The 22,112-nt window shown below is 36.5% G+C and overlaps 2 protein-coding genes across 5 annotated transcripts in view; both read left to right on the forward strand.

Moving 5' to 3' along the window:
• The window catches only part of LOC107715327 (dixin-A-like), a 28,047-nt gene extending 10,914 nt beyond the window's left edge, over positions 1-17,133 (forward strand). For 3 of the 4 annotated variants that reach the window (XM_016521417.1, XM_016521418.1, XM_016521416.1), the window contains exons 6-21: positions 9,161-9,267; positions 9,353-9,507; positions 9,598-9,687; positions 10,078-10,131; positions 11,169-11,219; positions 11,371-11,475; positions 11,594-11,647; positions 12,176-12,268; positions 13,115-13,186; positions 13,324-13,389; positions 13,462-13,623; positions 13,720-13,786; positions 14,956-15,064; positions 15,182-15,290; positions 15,548-15,627; positions 15,707-17,133. In XM_016521417.1, coding sequence (XP_016376903.1) covers positions 9,161-9,267; positions 9,353-9,507; positions 9,598-9,687; positions 10,078-10,131; positions 11,169-11,219; positions 11,371-11,475; positions 11,594-11,647; positions 12,176-12,268; positions 13,115-13,186; positions 13,324-13,389; positions 13,462-13,623; positions 13,720-13,786; positions 14,956-15,064; positions 15,182-15,290; positions 15,548-15,627; positions 15,707-15,713 — 1,381 coding nt within the window. In that variant the 3' untranslated portion in view covers positions 15,714-17,133. The remainder of the gene's footprint in view (positions 1-9,160; positions 9,268-9,352; positions 9,508-9,597; positions 9,688-10,077; positions 10,132-11,168; positions 11,220-11,370; positions 11,476-11,593; positions 11,648-12,175; positions 12,269-13,114; positions 13,187-13,323; positions 13,390-13,461; positions 13,624-13,719; positions 13,787-14,955; positions 15,065-15,181; positions 15,291-15,547; positions 15,628-15,706) is intronic. The other variant, XM_016521419.1, reaches the window with a different exon arrangement.
• Positions 17,134-17,689: 556 nt separating this feature from the next.
• LOC107715330 (probable ATP-dependent RNA helicase DDX10) overlaps positions 17,690-22,112 on the forward strand; it is a 26,912-nt gene continuing 22,489 nt past the window's right edge. Inside the window, exons 1-6 of the mRNA XM_016521421.1 lie at positions 17,690-17,976; positions 18,534-18,594; positions 18,677-18,807; positions 19,801-19,959; positions 20,062-20,182; positions 20,623-20,812. Coding sequence (XP_016376907.1) covers positions 17,791-17,976; positions 18,534-18,594; positions 18,677-18,807; positions 19,801-19,959; positions 20,062-20,182; positions 20,623-20,812 — 848 coding nt within the window. The 5' untranslated portion in view covers positions 17,690-17,790. The remainder of the gene's footprint in view (positions 17,977-18,533; positions 18,595-18,676; positions 18,808-19,800; positions 19,960-20,061; positions 20,183-20,622; positions 20,813-22,112) is intronic.

The following is a 22,112-nucleotide window of genomic DNA, read 5'->3' on the forward strand; positions in this document are numbered from 1 at the left end:
CTACAATACTACAGCGAGAATAAAAGTTATGCCTTCTTTCTTTGCGTGAACATTTGGGCGGTGTTATGCAAATCTTCGCACATCGTGACGTAGACATGTGGGGGCGTGTTAGAACGAGCCGTTTTAGGTAGGCGTGGCTGACTCTTAACTTTTATAAAGAATATCTCTTTGGATTTGAAACTTTAGTCTTTGCAACTTTACAGATCTTCTTTATGCACCAAGAGCTTGTAACACTCCAACGAGAAAGGAAAAATTGAAATCGCATCATATGACCCCTTTAATAAAGAGTAGTGACAGACCAATATATCAGCTTGGCTGATAAATCAGCCTAGGTCTGTGTCTGCTCTCCTTTCAATCATTTACCAAATCTACCAGCAGCCCAGTCAATGGACAATACACTTTTTTTTTTCTCAAATAATGTTAGAATTTTAAGTGAAACAACTTGTTTACATATTGTGCACATTTATTGTGCATAATTAAATAGTATTAGCTAATATGGGCAAAAAATAATGCCCACCCTCTGTAAAAGAAAACCAAATACTTGAATGTTGTTAAAAGAGGCATTAATTTGAGCAAAAATGACAGCAAAGAGTTCTATATTGTTACAAAAAATGACTGTTCTTTGGAAATTTCCATTCATCAAATAATCCTAAAAATGTATTGTGGTTTTTCACAAAAATAGTTAGCAGCATTGTTTTCAAAATTGTTAATATAAAGAAAAGTTTCCTGAGCACCAAATTATCATGTTAGAATGATTTCTGAAAGATCATGTGACAATGAAGATTGGAGTAATGGCTGCTGAAAATTCAGCTTTGCCATCACAGGAATAAATTACATTTTAAAATATATTAAAAAGGAAAACAGATATTTTAAATTGTAGTAATATTTCACAATATTTTTGTTTCTGAAATTATTATATTACAAAATTAAGCTATAAAGTGAGCATAAGACTTTTCAAAAACATAAAAAAAATTACCCCAAATTATCTCAAACTTTTGAAGCATGTACATAATGTTATGTTATCTAATCCTACACTCTAAAAAATATTGTTTGGACGCAACAAAAAAAATTAACGCAACAGTTTGCATCAATTTTTTTGAGTTAAGGCAACTTCTTCTGAAATTAAGTTCAACTAACATTAAGATATCAAGACAACTCATAAAATTTTTTTTTAAAACTTAATGTTTAATTAAATCAATAAATTGGAATTTTTAACTTGCACTAATGCATTAAATTTAGTGGCAACAGATCCACTGAATTATTTTTTAGAATGTATGTAATTATAGCAATTTTGTGATTTATTTTATGCCTACTCTCTGTGAAAGAAAGTTATGTGTGAATGTTGTGTTAAATCAGAAATGCATTATGCTGTAGTAAACTGTCCAGAGCAGATCTGAGCCCACCTACAAGCCAGACAGTCCTGTACCAGCTCCCCCTCCATCAAAATACCAGTCCTAACAGATGGGGAGAGAGGCAGGACAGAGAGAGAAGACGAAATAGAGGGAGGGCTGGAGGGGGAGGGTAAACAGAGGAAGGCCGGACTGAGTCTAACATCTCCGCACAGAAAAAGAGGAGCTAGTGAGGGAGGGAGCGCGAGAACTAGACAGGGACACACGGATCTCAGCGATGGAGAGCTTTATGAAGTGAAGGAGTCGTCTGTGAACCGGTTGAACTGAGAAGAATAATTAGCCCAACTCACAGCCGGAGAGGAGGGGAGCAGGATGCAGCTGCCTTGGTAACAGAGCAGTGCCGCTGTCTACTGTCACCATGGACGGATTGAAAACAGGATTTCCATATGGACAACGTCAGGTGCATCTGAAGAGGCTTTGAACTCACAGATAGGATCCACTGTCAGTTCCAAGCATGGTGATTAAGAGGAGCTAGTTAGCAAACGAGTGGTAACGCTGTAGACACTGCATGCTGAGGCAGGACTCTAAAGAAGTTGTCTGTAAGAACGATGCTGATGTCTAGACTTCCTTATGGTCTATGGATGAATAAACGTGGTGCAGAGGGCTAGAGAGTTTCTAGAGAGTGCCGAAATGGGAGCCAAACAAATCAAATGGTAAGACACTATTGCAGCATATTTGTGATGTTTTAAAGGAATAGTTCATTTACTCACCCTTATGTTGCTCCAAAATACTTATTGCCTTTATTTCGTATGTGGAACATGAAGATATTTTGAAATGTCTCTGTTTTTTGTCTATACAATAGAAGTTAATGGTCAAATATTTAGGTTTATAACAATTTAAGTGCAAGTAAATGATGACAGAATTTTCATTTTTTGGGTAAATTGTCCCTTCAATAAACACTTTAACGCTTGGCAGTTCTATGACAAGCACATTTGCAAGTATTTTTAGCAATATATATATATATATATATTTATTGTATATTTTTTTATTAAAGTCAAGTTTGACTAATAGATTTCACTCACCAACTCAATTTTACTGATGCTGTCCTTTGCTTCTCAGTATCAGGTTCACATTGACAGCCATTAGAAGCAAAACAATCTAACAGAATTCATTTATTAGAAGGCGTTGGCAGGCTGAGGTGACGAAAGCCTGTGGCTGTGAATGACAGCTGTGACTTCTTTAGAGGATCTGACCCAATTTACTTTTGTACTGTAGCTCACATACAAGATTTTGAATCCTGTTTTGTACTGTATGTCAGTGCCACCTGTGCTGTGCTTTAGGATCCAATTTTGTGTCATTGGCATCTGTCATTGACACACAGCACAATATTTCACTCAGTCAGACACTTTGAAGTGCCTTGAATGCATGTGGATTTGACAAGAAATCTAGGAAGAATATTTCTCTCGTTTTGCTGTAAAGCAGTTTGTTTTCCTTACAACAGTACAAAGAATGCCGGATATGTCTGCTCAGCCTTTTCTCTTCAAAACAGCCTCCCAGATGTGAAATAAATCTTGAACTCTCACCTTGGCAGCCGAGAATTTCCGTTATGTTGACGTTTTGCATCTGCTGGCCTTTTTCTTTAAATAACACAGGCTCCTGTGCCCAATTACTGATTCTGGAGCGTAAATATACTTTAATGAGCTTCCTGCCACCCCACCAAATGACTTCTGGTTTTGTGACGTGCATCTGATGAGCTCTCATGAGAATCATCTAATGACCCTTCAGACTGACTAATCTCGTGTGAGAATCTCAGAGCAGAACTTGTTTATTTGCATTGGACCACTTGTTGGTCATTTTTGCAGTTTGATATGCGATTGTGTGGGAGATGTGAGAAAATGTTCTGAGATCCAGTAATATTTATCAGGGGAGAAGATGTTTTGGAAAGCTCTGTTAAAGAGATTATTGGGTTTACTGCTGGGACTCTGAAGCCAGACTGAATCATCAGAGCAGGCTTCACCATACAGCAACAGTTCTGTATGTTCCCATTGCATTCAATCAGTGGTTATATAAAACCCAGTCAGTGCATGCTGCAGTAGCTTATGAAAAATGGAGCACATTATACTTGTTTCTTTTTGTTTTGCATTTCAAAAAGAATGGTGAGAACACTTTGCATAGGAAGGATCTCAGCGCAGGCTTGTGTTTCATCCAGAGAAAACAGCCATAGCGGATCTTTATTTATAACTAGAAGAACGCTTTGTGAATTCGCTTTGATTCCTATTCAGTGGAATCAGACAGTCATTCTATAGCTGTCGTTTTCCATCCGTCTTTGCTATGAATAAAGGATGTTTCAGCAATAGCAATTGCTGATATTGTACACTTCAAGGCCAGTTGAAATGCCTTAGTTGTACAGTGCTGAATGTGTTATATTTCATGTCCTCTGAGCAGCCAGTTAAACACTGAATCTGAGGTTTTTGACATCTAAAGGCCCGTTCACATTAAGGACGATAACTGTAATGATAACTGTAAAGTTTTAATAATCATTCTAATTCTATGATAGGGAAGTCCACACCACAATGTCATTGGAATCATTTTCAGAATGTTTTTAAAACCTTGACAGCCAAACAGAATCTATCATGCTTTAAAGAGCTCAAACATTTAAAGTGACAGACGACATAAATGCAGTGTGCACTTATAATAGCAGAACATTATCGTGCCTTGGTGCAGATATTAATATAGTTATTGTTCTAGTTATCCTTATAGTTATCATTCTTGGTGTAAACGGACCTTAAGTGTCTTGTGAGTGGTGCTTGCTAAGCATCACTATTACTTTTCATCGTACTTTTAAAACACCACCTAACCTAAGTATTAAACATCCATGTGTAACCTGTTCTGGACTTTAATGTAGAGGTCCCCAACCACCGGGTCGCGACCCACTACCGGGCCGTGGAAGAATTGCTACCGGGTCGCAAGAACGTTCTGGGAAAAATGTGTATAGATATGACACTCTGTTATTTATTTATGTTAATGATTGTTCTAATTATTCTGTATTTTCTTTGTATGCGATTGATATGGAGTAGCAATTTGACAATTTCATGTTAAATAAGTAAATGAAAGATTGCTCTGATCCGTCACATATTAGGAGTTAAACGGATCGCAGTTGATCCCTTTGTAAAAATCGATGCGTTTCAGAAAGGCGGGGCATAGAGGAGAAACAATAATGTACAGTATGTGGAAAATAATGTGGGTTTTTTTTACCTTAAACCGCATAAACACATTTCATTACACCAAATACACAAAATAATGTTCTTTTTAGCAACATCATATGACCCCTTTAAACGGATCACAGTTGATCCGTAATATGTACGGATGAGACCCCTACCGTTTGGCACGCACGGGATTCGCAGATTAATTTGCCAATTTACACGTACAAGCAATTTTAAACCACAAGAATAAGAAACGATAGAGAGCTCAATTCGTTACCCACGCGCTGTTCTCGCACACAATCAAAGAGCGCACAAGCATAGAGACGTGTTTCAGATAGCGCGGAAATACATTGTGTTGCCTATACATACACATAAAATTAGCCTGTCAAAAATCCTTCACGGCATTGTCATTCTCTGTGCTTTAAATATGTTTTTTCTTGCTTATCTGAAAAAATAGTCCGATCTGTGACTCAAAAAAAAAAAAAACATAATATAATGCGTTGAACCACTTTATAATGCTATTATAATATTATGTAATAGCCTAATATACTGTATATATACAGCCGGTCCGCGAGAATATATTCCAAACGTAACCGGTCTGTGGTGTTAAAAAGGTTGGAGACCCCTGCTTTAATGGATGCACAATACGTATATCAGTACTATGTTTTAAAATTGATCTGTATTGCCTGGTACTAGATATTTAATTGTGCATGCTCATTTCTGCTGTTTTTACATTTAGATTACCTTCACCGTCATCTAACACTCACTTAAAGTTAATTTCTAAAAACACTAAAGATGTAATCTTTTAATGTAATGTAATCTTTTGCAAATTAATGTTCTTTTATGTAATGTCACTGGTAGCATTTAAAATGATTATTTTTAGTGTTTTATTTGTAATTTATTTAGACAAAATAATATGTGACCCTGGACCACAAAACCAGTCAATAAGGGTCAATTTTTTGAAACTGAGATTTATACGTCGTCTGAAAGCTGAATAAATAAGCTTTCCATCGATGTATGGTTTGTTAGGATAGGTTGTCAGGAAAAGTACAAATGTATTTTTTTTTTTTCTTGTTGTCTTTTTAATAAACCCTTTAGTTTAAGTCTTATGTTGTCTGTTGAAGTAGCTGTTTCACATCAATACGCACATTGTTTTTAGAGTCTTGATTTGCGAACAGTGGTTCAAAGATCAGTACAAAACTCTTAATGTGACATGTCACTTTAATAAATAGTGAGGGATTTTCCAGTTTAGTTTAGATCACATGAGTTTCAGTTTACTCTGTATCCATCTATTAATTGATGTTTTTCTTTGGCAAATGCAGCACTGAAAAGAGAAAGAAACTGTGTGGAGTACTGAACTGAATAAGTGAGGGTCTTTAGTGTCTGTGTGGATCACAATCAGGAGGGAGCTGGATTTGGTTTTGAAAGAGAACAGTCCGCTCCTTCCCCCTCCCCACAACGTGAGAAAAATAAAACAAAGAGAGTAATGTGGAGTGCGACAGGCCGTCTCTTTCAGGATCTCTGCAGTCCGCAGCCTGGATTAGGACAATGAGAGCCAGTACAACATACACACTAAACAAAAAAGAAAAAAGAACAAGTGCGCTGTTTCTTTCGAGAAGAAGCATTGTTGCTTTGTTAAAACGACAGCCTTGCCATTTTGTCTTCATCCATCACACACAGAACACAAATCATTTGCAGAGCTCAAAAAAGTTTGGAGATTTCCAGGCATGATATGCTCTGCCTGTTTTGTTTTGTTTTTCACTGCACCAAATCCACACAATGCAAATTGACTTGGGAAACCTCAGGCCTTAATCTGTCTGAAAATAAACATGAATCCTCCAAAGGTCACCCAGGCGAGATCCATTCGCTCTGTGTGTTGGTGGAAATGTCACCGTAACTGAATGGAACCAATGAGGTGGATGGGATTTATTCCCCAATATAAGTCCAGCATTGATAATGACAGCATCGTCACCCTCTGTCTAATCTGAAGGTCATTTGTGTCAAAGGGTGCAGGACTGTCCTTTCATTTTTGTGACTTAGTTTGGAGAACAACTGATGCGGGAGGGTTCAAATTTGTATGCCTCATGATAGTAGACCGAGAAGGAGTGAGGTTGTTGGAGCTGCAAGCTTGTGCTGTCCCCTCACAGGCAGGTCTGCCAGGGCTGCACTTGGATTGACCCATCATGGACTGAGTTTAGATCCGTATCCTACGCTCCAGGGCCTGAAAGACATTATGGTGTCAGGCCTTCACTCTTCCACTAGTTTAATGCATGTGGAAAACCGAAACTGACAGAAATATACTCTCTATTCATAGTTTCCCCAATTTCCTACCATACAATACTTGCATACATGCACATTAGAGAAATTTTGTTGAAAAAAAATTCTCACAGAGAAGTCACTTTCAAACCAAGCAGCTTTCTGTTGTTCAGCGCTGCAAATTCATGTGATCAATTTGAATATGAGCAAAATCTGAATGGGGAATTTTTTTTGCCTTCAAGCAAACCACTGATCACATGGATTTCAATTGAAATGATTGGAATTCGCCAGTGAAATTCCGCAGAGCAACAGTAAATGTGACAATCTGATGCCACAAGCAAATTCGCTTATCTTAGTGCTTTAGACCATCTATGGCTGTGTTTATAGAAGCCAATATGCTGATCTGGAATTTTTAGCGTAATATTAAACGGTTAGTTCACCCAAAAATAAAAATTCTGTCATCAATCACTCAGCCTCATGTCGTTTCAAACCCATAAGACGGTTCATTTTCAAAACACAAATAAAGATATTTTTAATGAAACACAAAATTTCTGTCCCTCCATTGAAAGTCCATTACTCCAAAACTTTGACACTTCACAGAGTTCATAAAGACATTGTAAATAATGCAAATATAGTAACTGGAAACTCCGATGTGCTTGTTTGATGTGCAAAGTATGGTTTAGTTTCTATTTTACCATATTTAATGTGCTCTTTGTTTATACTGTATGCGAATAAACATTAAACTAAATATTTTCTTTACATAAAACAACTGTCCCACCTCAGGAGACTTGGATTAAACCTCAATTTACGTTAAATGATTTTACAATGTTTTTATAGAATTTTTTGAAGCAAATGTGTCATTGAAGAGTCTGTATTTTTAATACTGTATATTTAAGAACACATGTTTGACACCGATACAGAAATGCTGTATTGTAATTTTCAAACTGAAGGTGTTATGATTTTCATGCATGCAAGACATTGGCTCATAAGCCTGTGCCTTTGAAACGGATTAACCGTGCATTATTGATAGGGAATCAGATCAAACACAAGAGCAGATCCTGACAGAATTGGCTGTTCATATCTGCAAAGGGTCTCCATGGTAACTGGTTTTAAAAGGCACTTTCCTCCTGTGCTTCAGGACTGTTTATTTTTATCTAGCTCTGCCTTTCTGAGAAACCAGATGCAGCACCTGATAAACATAAACAAAAGCGTCTGTCTTTGTGATATTGTAACTCACTCTTGGAACATCTCCATGATAATTTTGCAATAAGTGGAATTCATTTAAAGGGATGTTCAAACAAAAAAGCTTTTTTTCATCATTTACTCAGCCTCATGTTTTTCCAAACTCATAGAAGGGAGTGTACGCTGCACTTTGCCTATACAAGGCATAACATTTTTCAGTCTGTACTCTGTAACCTGTAATGGAGCGTATGAACTTCTTTTATGACAATTTTATGCAATTGTTTCCTTGCTTGGTTGGTTGTTGTTGTTGTTGTTGTTTTTTCCTGAGGTCAATTTATTTGTTGTTGTATAGAACAAAACAGTGTAAACATTCTTCACATTCTTCATCATTTAAAGGGATGTTCAAACAAAAAAGCTTTTTTTCATCATTTACTCAGCCTCATGTTTTTCCAAACTCATAGAAGGGAGTGTACGCTGCACTTTGCCTATACAAGGCATAACATTTTTCAGTCTGTACTCTGTAACCTGTAATGGAGCGTATGAACTTCTTTTATGACAATTTTATGCAATTGTTTGCTTGCTTGGTTGGTTGTTGTTGTTGTTGTTGTTGTTTTTTCCTGAGGTCAATTTATTTGTTGTTGTATAGAACAAAACAGTGTAAACATTCTTCAAAATATCTTATATGAAGTCATCTTATATAAAGTCGTACAGGTTTGGAACAACATGAGGGGGAGTAAATAATGACCTTTTTTTTTTTTTTTTTTTTACCAAACTGTTCTTGCAAGTGTTTTGTATGGATTAGAAATTATAGTCAAATAATTTATTTTTTAAAGCACAATTAAAATATACTGTTAGGATGAGCCAGAAACAATTTAATTTAATTTAATTTAATTTAATTTAATTTATGAAAACATAAATGGAGACAAAATTAATATAAATAGACAAAAAATAAATAGACAAAATTTGACTTTGACCGTAAAGTTTATCTATACATCAGTAAATTTAATATAATTTAATTCATGAGAAAACAAATAGTAAATATATATCAAATATATAAATAAAATATAAAAAATACAGCACAATAAAAAGCCGTGTGTTAGACTAATGTTGACTTGACTGTAAAGTTTAGCCCAATATCAATAACTGTATGTTTTTGGTTTATTTTCACAGCCTCAGTTCACCGAGCCCCACCCACACTCCCAAAGACTCTGTCAGCCTATCAGATGTGAAGGCAGGACTATTAGACACCTTGTCCAGGGAGAAAACTATTAAGTCAGGTATTGATTCCTATCAGTCAATCATCTGGACATCGATGGTCTCATCCACATACAACACTCATGATCTATCTCTGTTTACCATTAGAGGACACAGTGAAATTGGCCCTGTGTGACCAGGCCATTGTCTCGGGGCATGATAGTCTAGCTGGTGGCTGCACCTGGGAGGACAAACTGTGTGAGCAGCAGGAGCAGTTGGAGAGGGAGATGCAGGAGGCACGGAAAATGGTGTCTAGCCTACAGGTGACACTAACATATATCATCTCCTAATTTAGTTTGAATTGCTTCTAGAGAGCTTGTGGCATTTAACAGATGTTTTTGTGTGTTTTATAGGCCCTCCTTCTCCGCGGTTCATTACCTGAGGATGAGCAGGAGGTGTTGCTCAGTCTGGGTGAGGGAGTTGAAAATGCGGAGCAGCAACTGGTGCGTATTTTTATTTCTGTCACGGTTTTGTTTTACCCCAAATTGGCCCCTTTTCTTCCATATCCTGCATATCCCTCGCTCTTGATAATATGTGACTTCTTATGCCCCTCCCTCCCCCCCATCTCTCTCATTCTCTCCTGCTCTTTCACTAAGTTCTGTCAGGGCAGATCATGTTACTCTCACAGTGAACTTTGCTTTGTTTGTGGGAGAGACGCAGGTATCGGTTTCTCTCCTTCTCTCCTACAGTGTCTGTTTCTCTCTTCTATTTCTTTTGTTTTCTGTTAATTTGTCGTGTAAACCAGTTCCTTCTGTGTTTAGCGTAATAAGTGTGCTGTAGTTATGGTGGTTTTGTCCTGAAGTAGCAAAAAACCCCTTGTTGTTGTGCTATAGGTTGTAATACGAAGTCGCCTGGACCAGAGCATGGCGGAGAGTCAAGAACTAAAGGTGGGCATTCACAGTGTTTTTGTTCTGGGCTGGGCTTTTTTGAGAATGTAATACTTTTATCCATAAGTTTTAAGTGAATCAGAAGTGACAATAAAAACATTCATTATGTTTAAAAGAATTCTATTTAAAATAAATGCTGTTCTTTTGAACTTTCTATTAACCAAAGAATCTTGAAAAAAAAAAAAAAAAAAACGGTTTCCCCAAAAAATTTGGGAATTTTTTGGTTTCCACAAAGATATTGGGAATATTTTTTCAACATTGATAAAAATATGAAATGTTTCTTGAGCTCCAAATTAGCATATCAGAATGATTTCTGAATGATTATGTGACACTGAAGACTCGAGTGGCTGCTAAAAATTCAGCTTTGTTATTGCAGGAATAAATAACATTTTAAAATATAGTAAAATAGAATACATACTTTGAATTGTAATATTATGTATTGTTGTAATATTATGAACAGTAATATATATATGCATGCACACAGTGGAGATCAAAATTAGAGAACACCCTATAATTTCCAAGGTCACTGCTTAGTCCTATTTGAAGTTATCCTAATAGGAGTAGAAGGCCAGTTTTTTTAAGTATATTTCATAAATTAATTGTATTCTGAAGCACAGTATAAAAAAACTTAAATGAGATATTTGAAAAAGAACTCTGATCAAAATTAGAGAACACTTACAGATACCTCCAAGTTATTGGTGTTAATCTGCCACCTGGAGCTAATTTCCTTAATTATATGACAAACCCTATTTAACTGGCAGCAGTCCTCCAGTTTTCACTGAGATTGCAAGATGGCAGGCCGCTCTAAGGTGACTGACACCCTGCAACAGGAGCTTGTCCAGATGAAGTCTAAAGGGATGAATGACCCTTTCAGCCAGTGCAAGAGAAGTTGGTCGAGAAGTTGATCTGACCGAACAAACTATGTAGTTACTACTATGTATGTGCTGATCTTGTCATGCTGTTTCAATGTTTCAAAGTTTCAATTCATGCTGTAAAGTCTCTTGAGTTTTTCTTATTTATATTATATTTACATGCAGAGGGAGCTGTTGAGGTTCAAACAGGAGGCTCGCAACCTGCAGGGAGTGAAAGTAAGTCTTGCATACCTCCAAACTCCACATGCCTATGAAATAAGACCCTCACACTTACATAATGAAGAATTCAACTTATTTATATTTCAGACTAATATAAACAAGTTAGATATGTGAGTTGAGATTGATTAACCCCCTCCTGTGTCATCAGGATGCTCTTCAGCAGCGAATGGCTGTGCAGGAGTCCTCAGTCCTGCAGCTCAAACAGGAACTCCTGCGCACCAGTATGGCCAAAGATGAGCTGGCAGGACAAAGTGTGAGCGCATGCAACTGAGACCTGACATTTTTGTCTTTATGCTATGCATATTAATTTCGTTTCAGTTATAGTATATCTGAGACCAGTTGTCAGTTATTATCTGTGTATATTTTCTCAGGCTGAGCTACAGAGGAAGCTAGAGGAGAGGAACAGACTTCTCAGCGAATATAAGGCATGTCTTGTTTTGTATATACAAAATATAATATGTTTATTAAAAGCATTTTACCATAATTAATCATATGTATTCTAATTCTCCTGTTCATTAGTGTGTTTTCAGTTGTTTTTATATAAATTATAGTTTTTTTCTAGTTCTATTGATATTTAGTGGTAATTAATGTTTAATGTTGCAACCTTAATTGAGATCCTTGTTGTTTATATGTCAGATTATATTAATTTGTTCTGATTGCTAAATGAATAAAGTAAACTATTATCTGATAGTTATACATTTAGAAATATATTACTTTTAAGCTTCAGTCTTGTTACTAGTTTTTATTAGTAGCTTGTAGTGATGCTAACTTATTTTTCAAAAGGTTAGCTTGACTGTAGTTGTGCTTTAAAGTATGAGTAGATTGTATCTTAAAAAGCGATTATGTAGTATCCCCCACATTAAAGAATGCTTTTTCTAATCAAATGCTGATTTTCATAATAAAGCTTTGCTAGTTATACCACATCTCTTCCTATAACAAATGTAAACTTACAGAAAGAACTGGGCCAAAAGGATCGACTTCTGCAGCAGCAACAGCTGAAGCTGGATGAGGCACTGCGCAAGCTGACAGACAGCAGCAGCCAGCAGGTACAACATCAAACACAGTCCTGCAGACTCAACTACCATAGCAGCTGTGAAGGAGAACTGCATGATGGGAATGGAAATGGAAATGCAGGATAGTTATTCATTTGTTGAGGAATTTATGCATGTCAAGTCAAATGTACAGCTGTTATTGCAAATTAGTATTTAATGTGAAAAAAATATATACATAAAATTTTATCTTAAATTTTCTCATTTAATAGTAATGTATAAAATATGTAATAAATATATAATTAAAATATATGTATAAAAATAGAAATGTATAATCACAAATGCTTCTTGTATGCTTCTAGTTGTAAATTAAGTTAAATGTAAATTTTTTTTTTTGTGCAAATTTGGCTCATACAGTAATATTAATATCTACAATGTGCAATACATATATAATAATTAAAAATGTAATGAATGAAAATAGAAATATAATTAAAAACTTCAAGTATGCTTGTAAATGTAAATGTATTTTTGTAAATATGTCATTTAATAAAGTAATATTAATATCTACAATGTGTTATAAATATATAATAACTCATAATATATAATGCATAAAAATATAAATGTATAAAGAAAATATTTGTAGTATTCTATAAATATATGTTAAATTGAATGTAAATGCTTTTAAAACTTAATTTAAAAACATGCAGTTTTTCTTTTTTTGAGTTTTTTTTGCAGGTAAAAATATCACCAGGGCAAGTACAGGCCTGACTGCCCCAGCAGAAAAAAAATCCTTATTATTGAGCCCTAATAATTTATCTGTTACCTCGTTATGTTGCTGAAGACTTCTGCACTTGCTTTTATAGAGCAGTTCAGTGTGAATGAGAATGTTTCTGTGTTTCTCAGGCTTGCCTGCAGAGAGAGCTGGAACACAAGGAGAGTATTCTCAAAGTGTTAATGAGCCATGAGACAGAGGAGGTAACATGCCTATAAATAATACACAATTCTCCCCACAGCTGTTTGTTTTCACATATTGCAGAGTATGTTTAGTGCTTTTTTTCCCCTAAATTATTAAAGTTTCAAGTAAAGACTTGTCACCCTGTCATCTGTTTCAGCTTCCTGGCTCGCAAAACAATGGCTACTCACACCCACCCGTCACAACATCAAAACCACACCATGGGGTAAATAAGCCTGAAGCCTTTTTTTAAATTATTTTATATCTATAGAGATATATGTAAGTGTTTCTCTTATAGGCTGAGGAGCTGCAGTTAGTAAGAGATGCTCTGCGTAGTCTGAGGAACAGCTTTGGAGGTCACGACCCTCAGCATCACACTCTGGACACCCTTGAGCAAGGTGTGGCCAGCCTGATGGATCGCCTCTATGACCTGGAAGCACGCCACAAAAAGGAGAGGAGGGTACGAGGAATGTTTATCCATTCTCACACAGCAGGTTTTGCACCTGATCTACATTGTCCCAGAATTCTGTTCTCAAATCAGTCTGTTTCTTTGTAGACCCGAGGCAAATCTCCAGGACATAAATCATCTCATTCAGATCGAGACTCCTGGCCTCCTACTTCAAGTAAGCATACATCTTAATCCCAAAACACCTCAGTACAGGAAATGACAGAACTGTTAAAATAAAAATTAACATAATTTGTACTTGTGTGGTTTCTCAGTAGGTATATTGCTGGTTATTTAAAACTATGCACCTTTATCGGTATCGGGCCCGATACTGCACTCCTGTACTCGTATTTGTACTCATTAAAATGCTCCGATACCAAAAACCAATACCGCACAACGCGTGAACAGTGTTGTGTCCAGACAAAGAAACACAGACAACAGAACAACAGAGAGCAGAATGTAGTTATTAGAGATTAAGGGTGTCTCTGAAGTACATGTATGTAATTAATATAATGTTAAACATTCAAAAATACTAAAGTTACTTGGCGGTAAGAAGAGAGCGAGAGCGCGTGCACTTCTGTTGCATTATCTTGACTGCTGTTCGCTCACTTGGCACACGCATCATTTGGATTAAAACTGAATTGTAAATATAAAAACCAACAAAAATTATTGGGGCATTCACTATAAACAACATTTATTTTAAACGTCAAGCATACACAACTTTATTTAAAGCGAAAGTGAAACTAGCAGCCTGTGTGAAATACGCTAGGCTATACGTGCCTTTCATTCTGCACCAATACAAGTGTGTGCGCGCAACTTGCTTGACGTTAACAGCATTATATGAGTCGCTTTGGAATTATAAGTCGCAGAATGTTCCAGATGATAAAAACGTGTCATATTTCAGAAAATATGTTCAACGCTGTTAAAAGATTTATGTATAACGAGTGGTTATACATTATTACAGGAAAACGCCTTGTGATTACAGTACTGAGCCACTGCAATGGAGCAGCTCTAATGCACTATTAAATTAAAGATGAAATACCACAGAACAATAAAATGAACAGTGAAAAACACAAAAGCTTGTACAATACATTTTAACAGGTATAATTAAGTGTGAAAATAACTAACGGAAATATCTGTTTACTAAATGAAGCCAACTGTGATTCTTTTTTTCTTTTTCTTTTTTTTTAGGGGGGGGGGTTTCTGTACCAAATATTTTTAAAATTACAATATCGGTATCGGCAAGTTCCAAAAATAAAAGTATCGGTATCTGACTCGTTCTGGAAAAACGATGCATCTCTATTTAAAACATTACTAAAGTGAAGAATCTCTGCTGCTCTCTTACAGAAATGGCTCATTCTCAGAGCAGCCCTGCGTTAAACTCTTCAGCATGCACCAAAGTCCTGTACTTTACTGACCGTTCCCTCACGCCATTCATGATCAATATCCCCAAGAGGTCAGTCAGACTCTGTTACACATATATTGCTATGCTTGAGTGGATCTTCAGCCTTAAATCACTATAATGTGGTGAACTTTAGATATGTGCTATGAAATTTTTCATTGTCTTCAACAGGCTTGGGGAGGTCACCCTGCGAGACTTCAAGGCTGCTGTAGATCGGGAAGGCAATTATCAGTACCATTTTAAAGCGCTGGATCCAGAGTTCGGCACTGTGAAGGAAGAGGTATTGCCACATAATCAGTCAACAGGATATTTTCTTTATATATTCAAGCATCTAAATCAGTGGTTCTCAACCAGAAGGCCAGGGCCTATTAGGGGGCCGCAGCAAACTTTCAATTACGTAGGGGGTCTTTGAATATTGTTTTTGAAAAGTGGGGACTTTTTAGTTAAAAATGCTGAGAAACACTGAGCTAAATTAAATCTAAATAAAATGTTACATATATTGTGTAATGTATAAAAAGGACCTATGGCTTCTCCCAGGTGTTCCAGGATGAGGCAGTGGTGCCTGGCTGGGAAGGGAAGATCGTAGCCTGGGTAGAAGAGGATCATGGGCAAAGAGGGTACTGCATGCATCCATACAGCTGGTAGCACATCCGTTTCTCACCATTTTAAGCTCAATCTCTCTATTTTCCTCGACAGGACCTAACACAAGTCAGCAAGAAGCTGTCAAAGGAAAGAGAGACATCTGTGCCAAAATGAAATAACATTGATTTGTAACTCAAGTGTACAGAGGATGGAGCTTTAATGCCCAAAAAAGTCCCACCCTCCTTTACTCTATCCTGCATGAGCTGAACAGCTGAATGCACCTGAAAGGACTTGGAGGATCATCATCAGGAGGATCACCAGAAATGATAGAGTCCCATCTTCTGTCCTGTCCAGACCAGTATTACTCAAACATATACAGAGGATGGGAGAACAGGATTTCTGATCTCTTTTAGAGGTCTTGCCATAGAACAGACACCCATTACAATAAACGCTTTACGAGCAAACAAACTCTTCACTGTGATGGAGGAGCCTTTTGTTTGTTACTGTAATGAGACGCTGGATTTTTCAGTTCACCTGCTTTAAAGTAGGTTCCGCCAGAGTACTTTTTTGTTTGTTTTGATGAACCAAAATTGAAATAATTTTGCAGTAAAAAGAGACCAGTTCGGTAATCTTGACTGTCAAGAGTATTTGTGTGAATGTGGTTATGAATCTTAAGAAAGCAGCAGTAAAAGTATGTGAGTATAGAGCAGAAAGGCGTTTGAAGTTTTTTATCTTAGAGAAAGAGTTTCCCTAAAATATACGTTAGACACTTTCTTTATGAAGCTCTGCAAAAAAAAAAAAAAGACAGTAAATTAGTAAAGGACCAAAGTGTTTTGCTTATTTGATATAAGATCATACAATGTCATTCAATATGTCTTTTTAAAGAGCCCTTAGATTTAACATTTAAACAGATGATGAAATGTATTTTTTTTTTGTATGCATGTCTTTTGAGAGTCTGCACTGAAGATTTGTCTGTATGCCATAAATGTGTTGAAATTACTGCTCATGATTTTGACCATAGCACAACATAAAATGTAATATACAGTAGATATATTGCATCATCACTGCAGGCTTTCAAATGTAATTTTGGTAACTATCAGATGTGCCGTTCAGCTGCACTGATATGAGTTTACAGGAAAGTGCCTGGAATCTGCTACAAAAGAGAGGTGACCGGGTTTGCCTTTTGTATTTTTGTTCTGTTTTATATTTATGTAAATATGTTAATATTTCAGTGATAGAGCAAGGCATAGCCTTTACACTGTATAAATGATGTCCTATAAATACTAAATAATATTTTAAAGATATGAAAATGTCCCCTTTGTATCCAAAAAAGGCCCATAATCCCTCTCATCAGAGAAGCCTATAGCTAACAAGAACCGTATTCACTCACAATGGATGGTCATACAAGTGACTGTATGCCATGACTGAAATTCTGCTTTACCCTCCTGATTACTGCTGGTTTAAGAAGAATGTTATTTGGTTTGCAAATAAACCGTTAGAAGCAGTATACACGATGTATGTGGGTTTTTTAATAAACTTTATTATTGAATGTAACCCGTTTAATTAAGTGTTTTGTGTCAATTTAAAGAAGTGGTTAGGGAACAAAAAATCTGTAATAAAAATATGTTCACTTTTTTTTTACCAACATTGGTCCTGATCATAACATTTTTTATTTTAGTTTTTTTTATACAAAATGCCACTGTTGCCACAAAAACAATTATTTTCAATATACTAAATGCTAAGCAGATTTTTATTTATTTATATTGATTTTTCCGATCTTTTACAATCGGATTAGCAACAACATTCATAGGACAAAAATGGACAAACATTTCATGATGTAAATAAAATATATATTTGTCTTGGAAAGTTTTTCATTCATAAATGTAGATGGTTTAAATCTAAACCCAACTTTAACCAGTGGATGAATGACGTTAAAATGTTGTGCAAATCTTTAGAATTTGTTAAAAACAAGAAAGCTCTCAAATTGATTTCGTTTTTGGGGCATGTATAAGTTTAAAAATTAAAAAAAAAAAAGTTTAAGCAAAAAAAAAAAATTGTTAGCAGTTCACCGCTCCAGGTCGTTAGATGGCGCTGATTTACTTAATCAGCAAAGCTTACTGCGAACAAAACATCTCGCGAAGTAAACATTCACGTGTCGTTACGGTGTTACACACTACCTAGTCAACGAAACAGTGAAAATGCGGGAGAAAAAGAGTAAAGAGGAGACACAGATAACCGATGACCCTGTGAAGAATTTTGAGAAATGGAAAAGGAAATACAACAAAACAAAGAAAATAGTCAAACGAGTTCAAAAGACCACTAAGAAACGCGACTGGGAGGTGGAGAGAGAAAACATTCAGAAGCTGGTGAAAAAGTACTCGGAGGTGAGATATCATGAGGCTGATATTACAAAGCATGTTTGACGTCTCGTACAGTTCTTGTTTCTAGGGGTTGCCACGTGTTTACGTACCTGTTACGCAGCTGTTGTGGTATCTGGCTCTTCAGATCAGTCACTCGAATAACTGCGTCTTTCGACATTTCAAAGCAATGTTTACAAGCACATATTTTACTAGTCTTTTGGATATTGTGTGACACACATCACATGCTTGAAGTGTTGCTGATGATTAGGAAGTCTGTCAGCACAGGTCTTTACATAAACCTACTGTTTTGTATTGTTGGTGGTCAGTGGTTCTTGAGTCCTGGGACAGAACAGGCCACATAACAGATATAAAAGTTTAGATATCAAGGATAAATATTGGATTCATTTGATTCGGCAAGTTTAGTAATCAGACGTGTTGCAGTGTTCTGCGTCTTCCATTTTAGGTGGTGTTGTTGTTGAGATTTATAATAGTCCTGATATCCTTCATTAGACACCTAATCCATCTTAAAACATGCCACTTGATTTTCCTGTGAAGGCTTTGACACGAGTAACTTTTCCTAGATCAATCCCAAAGAGGCTGTGAAGTTCTCTGATTTTCCACTCTCAAAAAAGACTCTGAAAGGTGGGCAATCTTGATTATTTGCATGTTAGTAAGTTCACTTGTATCTTCTTAATCTTAATGATGATCTTGTTCATGTCATCAGGTCTTCTTGAGGCTCAGTACAGGCAGCCCACGGAGATTCAGAGGCAGACGATTGGCTTTACTTTGCAAGGGAGAGATGTTCTTGGTGCTGCAAAGACAGGCTCTGGAAAGACTTTGGCCTTCCTCATCCCGGTAAGCAATAGAGCAGTGATGACATGTTTTTGTAGGCCAACTTGGAAGTTTGCATCACCCTGGTTCTCTTGACAAAAACCCATCAGTAATAGGTTTTTGGCCAAAAACCCTTTCAGAAACCCCATTGAATTCAGGATGATGGAACCGAAAGTGCTAAAATGTTAACTTATTCCCAGGTTTTGGCCTACAAAAATATGTCATCCCTGCAGCACTCTATACACTTCTGAGGTTTGTTGTAGTTTAAACTCAGTAACATTATTCTGTCAAGTTGATAAGTGATTTGACAATGACAAGATTGGAAGTGCTAAAATGTTAACTTATTCCCAGGTTTTGGCCTACAAAAATGTCATCCCTGCAGCACTCTATACACTTCTGAGGTTTGTTGTAGTTTAAACTCAGTAACATTATTCTGTCAAGTTGATAAGTGATTTGACAATGACAAGATTGTATTTTTTTGTTCTGTTTTATATTCATGTCAGTACGTAATATTTACAATATGTGACCCTGGACCACAAAACCAGTCATAAGGGTAAATTTTTCTGAAATTGAGATTTATACATCATCAAAATCGCCTTTAAAGTTGTCCAAATGAAGTTCTTAGCAATGCATATTACTTTAAGTTTTGATATATTTATAGTAGGAAATTTACAAAATATCTTCATGGAACATGATCTTTACTTAATATCCTAATGATTTTTGGCATAAAAGAAAAATTGATAATTTTGACCCATACAATGTTTTTTTGGCTATTGCTAGAAATATACCCCAGCAACTTAAGACTGGTTTTGTGGTCCAGGGTCACATGATGTAGAATGATATTATGTATGTTATATTTATGTAAATATGTAATGAACCTTTTAGAGCAACATTGGGGGTGAGTAAATGATGACAGACTTGATGACACTCTTTTACTGTAAAATTTTCAATCTGCAGTGTTTTTCAAACTTCAAACATAATTTTGAAGCCTCTCTAATGCACTGTGACTGTCTCCAGATTTTGGAGTGCTTGTATCGTGAACAGTGGACTGCGATGGATGGCCTCGGCGCTCTCATCATCTCTCCCACCAGAGAGCTGGCCTACCAGATCTATGAGGTGCTGAGGAAGGTCGGCAAGAACCATGAGTTTTCTGCCGGTCTTGTAATTGGTGGAAAGGTGGGTCTCTCTAGTCTTTAGTGATTAGTATGGTTCTTGCATATTTTTTTTGTCAAGGTTTTTATTGTGTAGTAATTGGTTATTCTTTTTCAATGACTGCAGGATCTGAAAGATGAATCGGAAAAGATCCATCGGACAAATATCATTATCTGTACGCCAGGACGTCTGCTGCAGCACATGGACGAGACGGCCACCTTTCATGCTTCAAATCTGCACATGCTAGGTAGGATGGTGCTTAGAAAATGTTTTAAATACACTGCTGTTCAAACGTTTGGGGTCAGTAAGATTTTTGTTTTGTTTTTGAAAGAAATCTGCATTTATTTGATCAAAAATACACTGAATATGGTTAAGTATTACAAAGAACTTTTTCTATTTTAAAAGGTAATTTATTCCTGTGATGGCCAAGCATAATTTTCAGCAGCCATTACTCCAGTTTTCAGTGTCTCGTGATCCATCAGAAATCATTCTAATTTGCTAATTTGGTGCTCAAGGTCCATTTCTTATTATTATCAATTTTGAAAACAGTTGTTCTGCTTAGTATTTTCGTCAATGAATAGAATTTTACTGACCCCAGACTTTTGAACGGTGGTTCATACGCGTTTACTTTTCTTATTTTCATCGCGTTACTTTAAATAACATGACGTACTTCCTCTTCCATGGCAGTACTTGATGAGGCTGACAGAATTCTGGACATGGGTTTCACCGACACACTCAACGCCATTGTTGAAAACCTTCCGACAACACGGCAGACCCTTCTCTTCTCTGCCACTCAAACCAGGTCCGTCAGAGATCTGGCCAGACTGAGCCTGAAGAACCCAGAGTATGTGTGGGTCCATGAGCAGGCCAAGTTCAGGTAAGATCATGATTTTATAGTGATTTGTGTTGGGCATCTGTGTTAGTGAGCCTGCTCTTAAAGAGATAGTTCACCCAAAATTGAAAATTGTGTCATCATTTACTCAACCTCATGTTGTTCCAAACCTTTATTAATTTCTTTCTTCTTTCAAACACACACACACACAAAGGAAGAATGTTGGTAACCAATGTTCCCTCTCAATTTTTTTTTTCTTGCTGAGCAAAACTTTTCTCTGTTGGGTGGACATTTCGTCCACCTGAGCAAAAACATTCTTATACCACACCTGTACAGCACACACACACACAAAATTTGTAACTTTTAACTTTAATGACCCTTGATGTCCCTTACAAAAATTAACCACGTTTTTCCCTCAAATAAAAAAAAACATGGTTACTATAGTTAAACCATGGTAACCACAAATTAACCATGGTTTTGCTACACTAACCATAGTTTAACCATGGTATTTGTAGTAAAACTGTGGTTATAGAAATTCTATTAAAAATACTTTTTAAAAAAATCTCACAGAACAGTTCAATTCTTGATAATATAATATAACATATAATATAATATGAAAAAATGAGGCAGATATTGCTCATGAATTCCCTTTTTGAGGTCAGTTATTTATTAGGCTTATAATATAATATGATATAAAAACAAACTAAGTCATTTAAACAGATCTGTAAGCTAAAATTTTCAAAGAACATGAACATGTGAATTCTTATATATCTTGTTAAGTAAATATGTTATCTAAACATCCCGATGTTCTCGAATTTGCACACTACTACACCTGTGTGGGACTGTAAATGTCTCTGTGACGAGAGGGGCGGGGCCGTGGGAACGAGCGAGGCCGGTGGAGGAAATGCTAATGCGCGACACCTGCGCCACTGAGGCACAACGGAGGAGCTCCGGAAGGAAGGAGGAGGCGGGAACCGGCAGTCTCGTAGTTTTGTTACCGTTCTGTGCCCATCATCCGTTATTTCCACCACTCAATCAAGCCACTCTTCTTTAAAACATGATGGCATTTTATTTCACGTCATTTTGTTTGTTGGCTCTCTTGTTGAGCTATTTCGTCTGCAGCCATTAAAGTATTTGGCGCACATCATTCTCATTCTATGAAACCTGTAAACCACATTCACCGGATCTAACTCTATAGCGGTTTGCCCAAGGACTGCAGTTATTTTGCATTTACTAGAATTCAATCAAATTACTTTTTGCGTGTGTCCTGTGTGCAGCTTAGAGGGAACATTGTTGGTAACCAAACGGTTGCCTGTACTCACTGACTTCCATAGTATGGAAAAAA

The sequence above is a fragment of the Sinocyclocheilus rhinocerous genome, unplaced genomic scaffold, assembly GCF_001515625.1.
Source record: "Sinocyclocheilus rhinocerous isolate Xijiao unplaced genomic scaffold, SAMN03320098_v1.1 scaffold299, whole genome shotgun sequence".
Classification (NCBI taxonomy): domain Eukaryota; kingdom Metazoa; phylum Chordata; class Actinopteri; order Cypriniformes; family Cyprinidae; genus Sinocyclocheilus; species Sinocyclocheilus rhinocerous.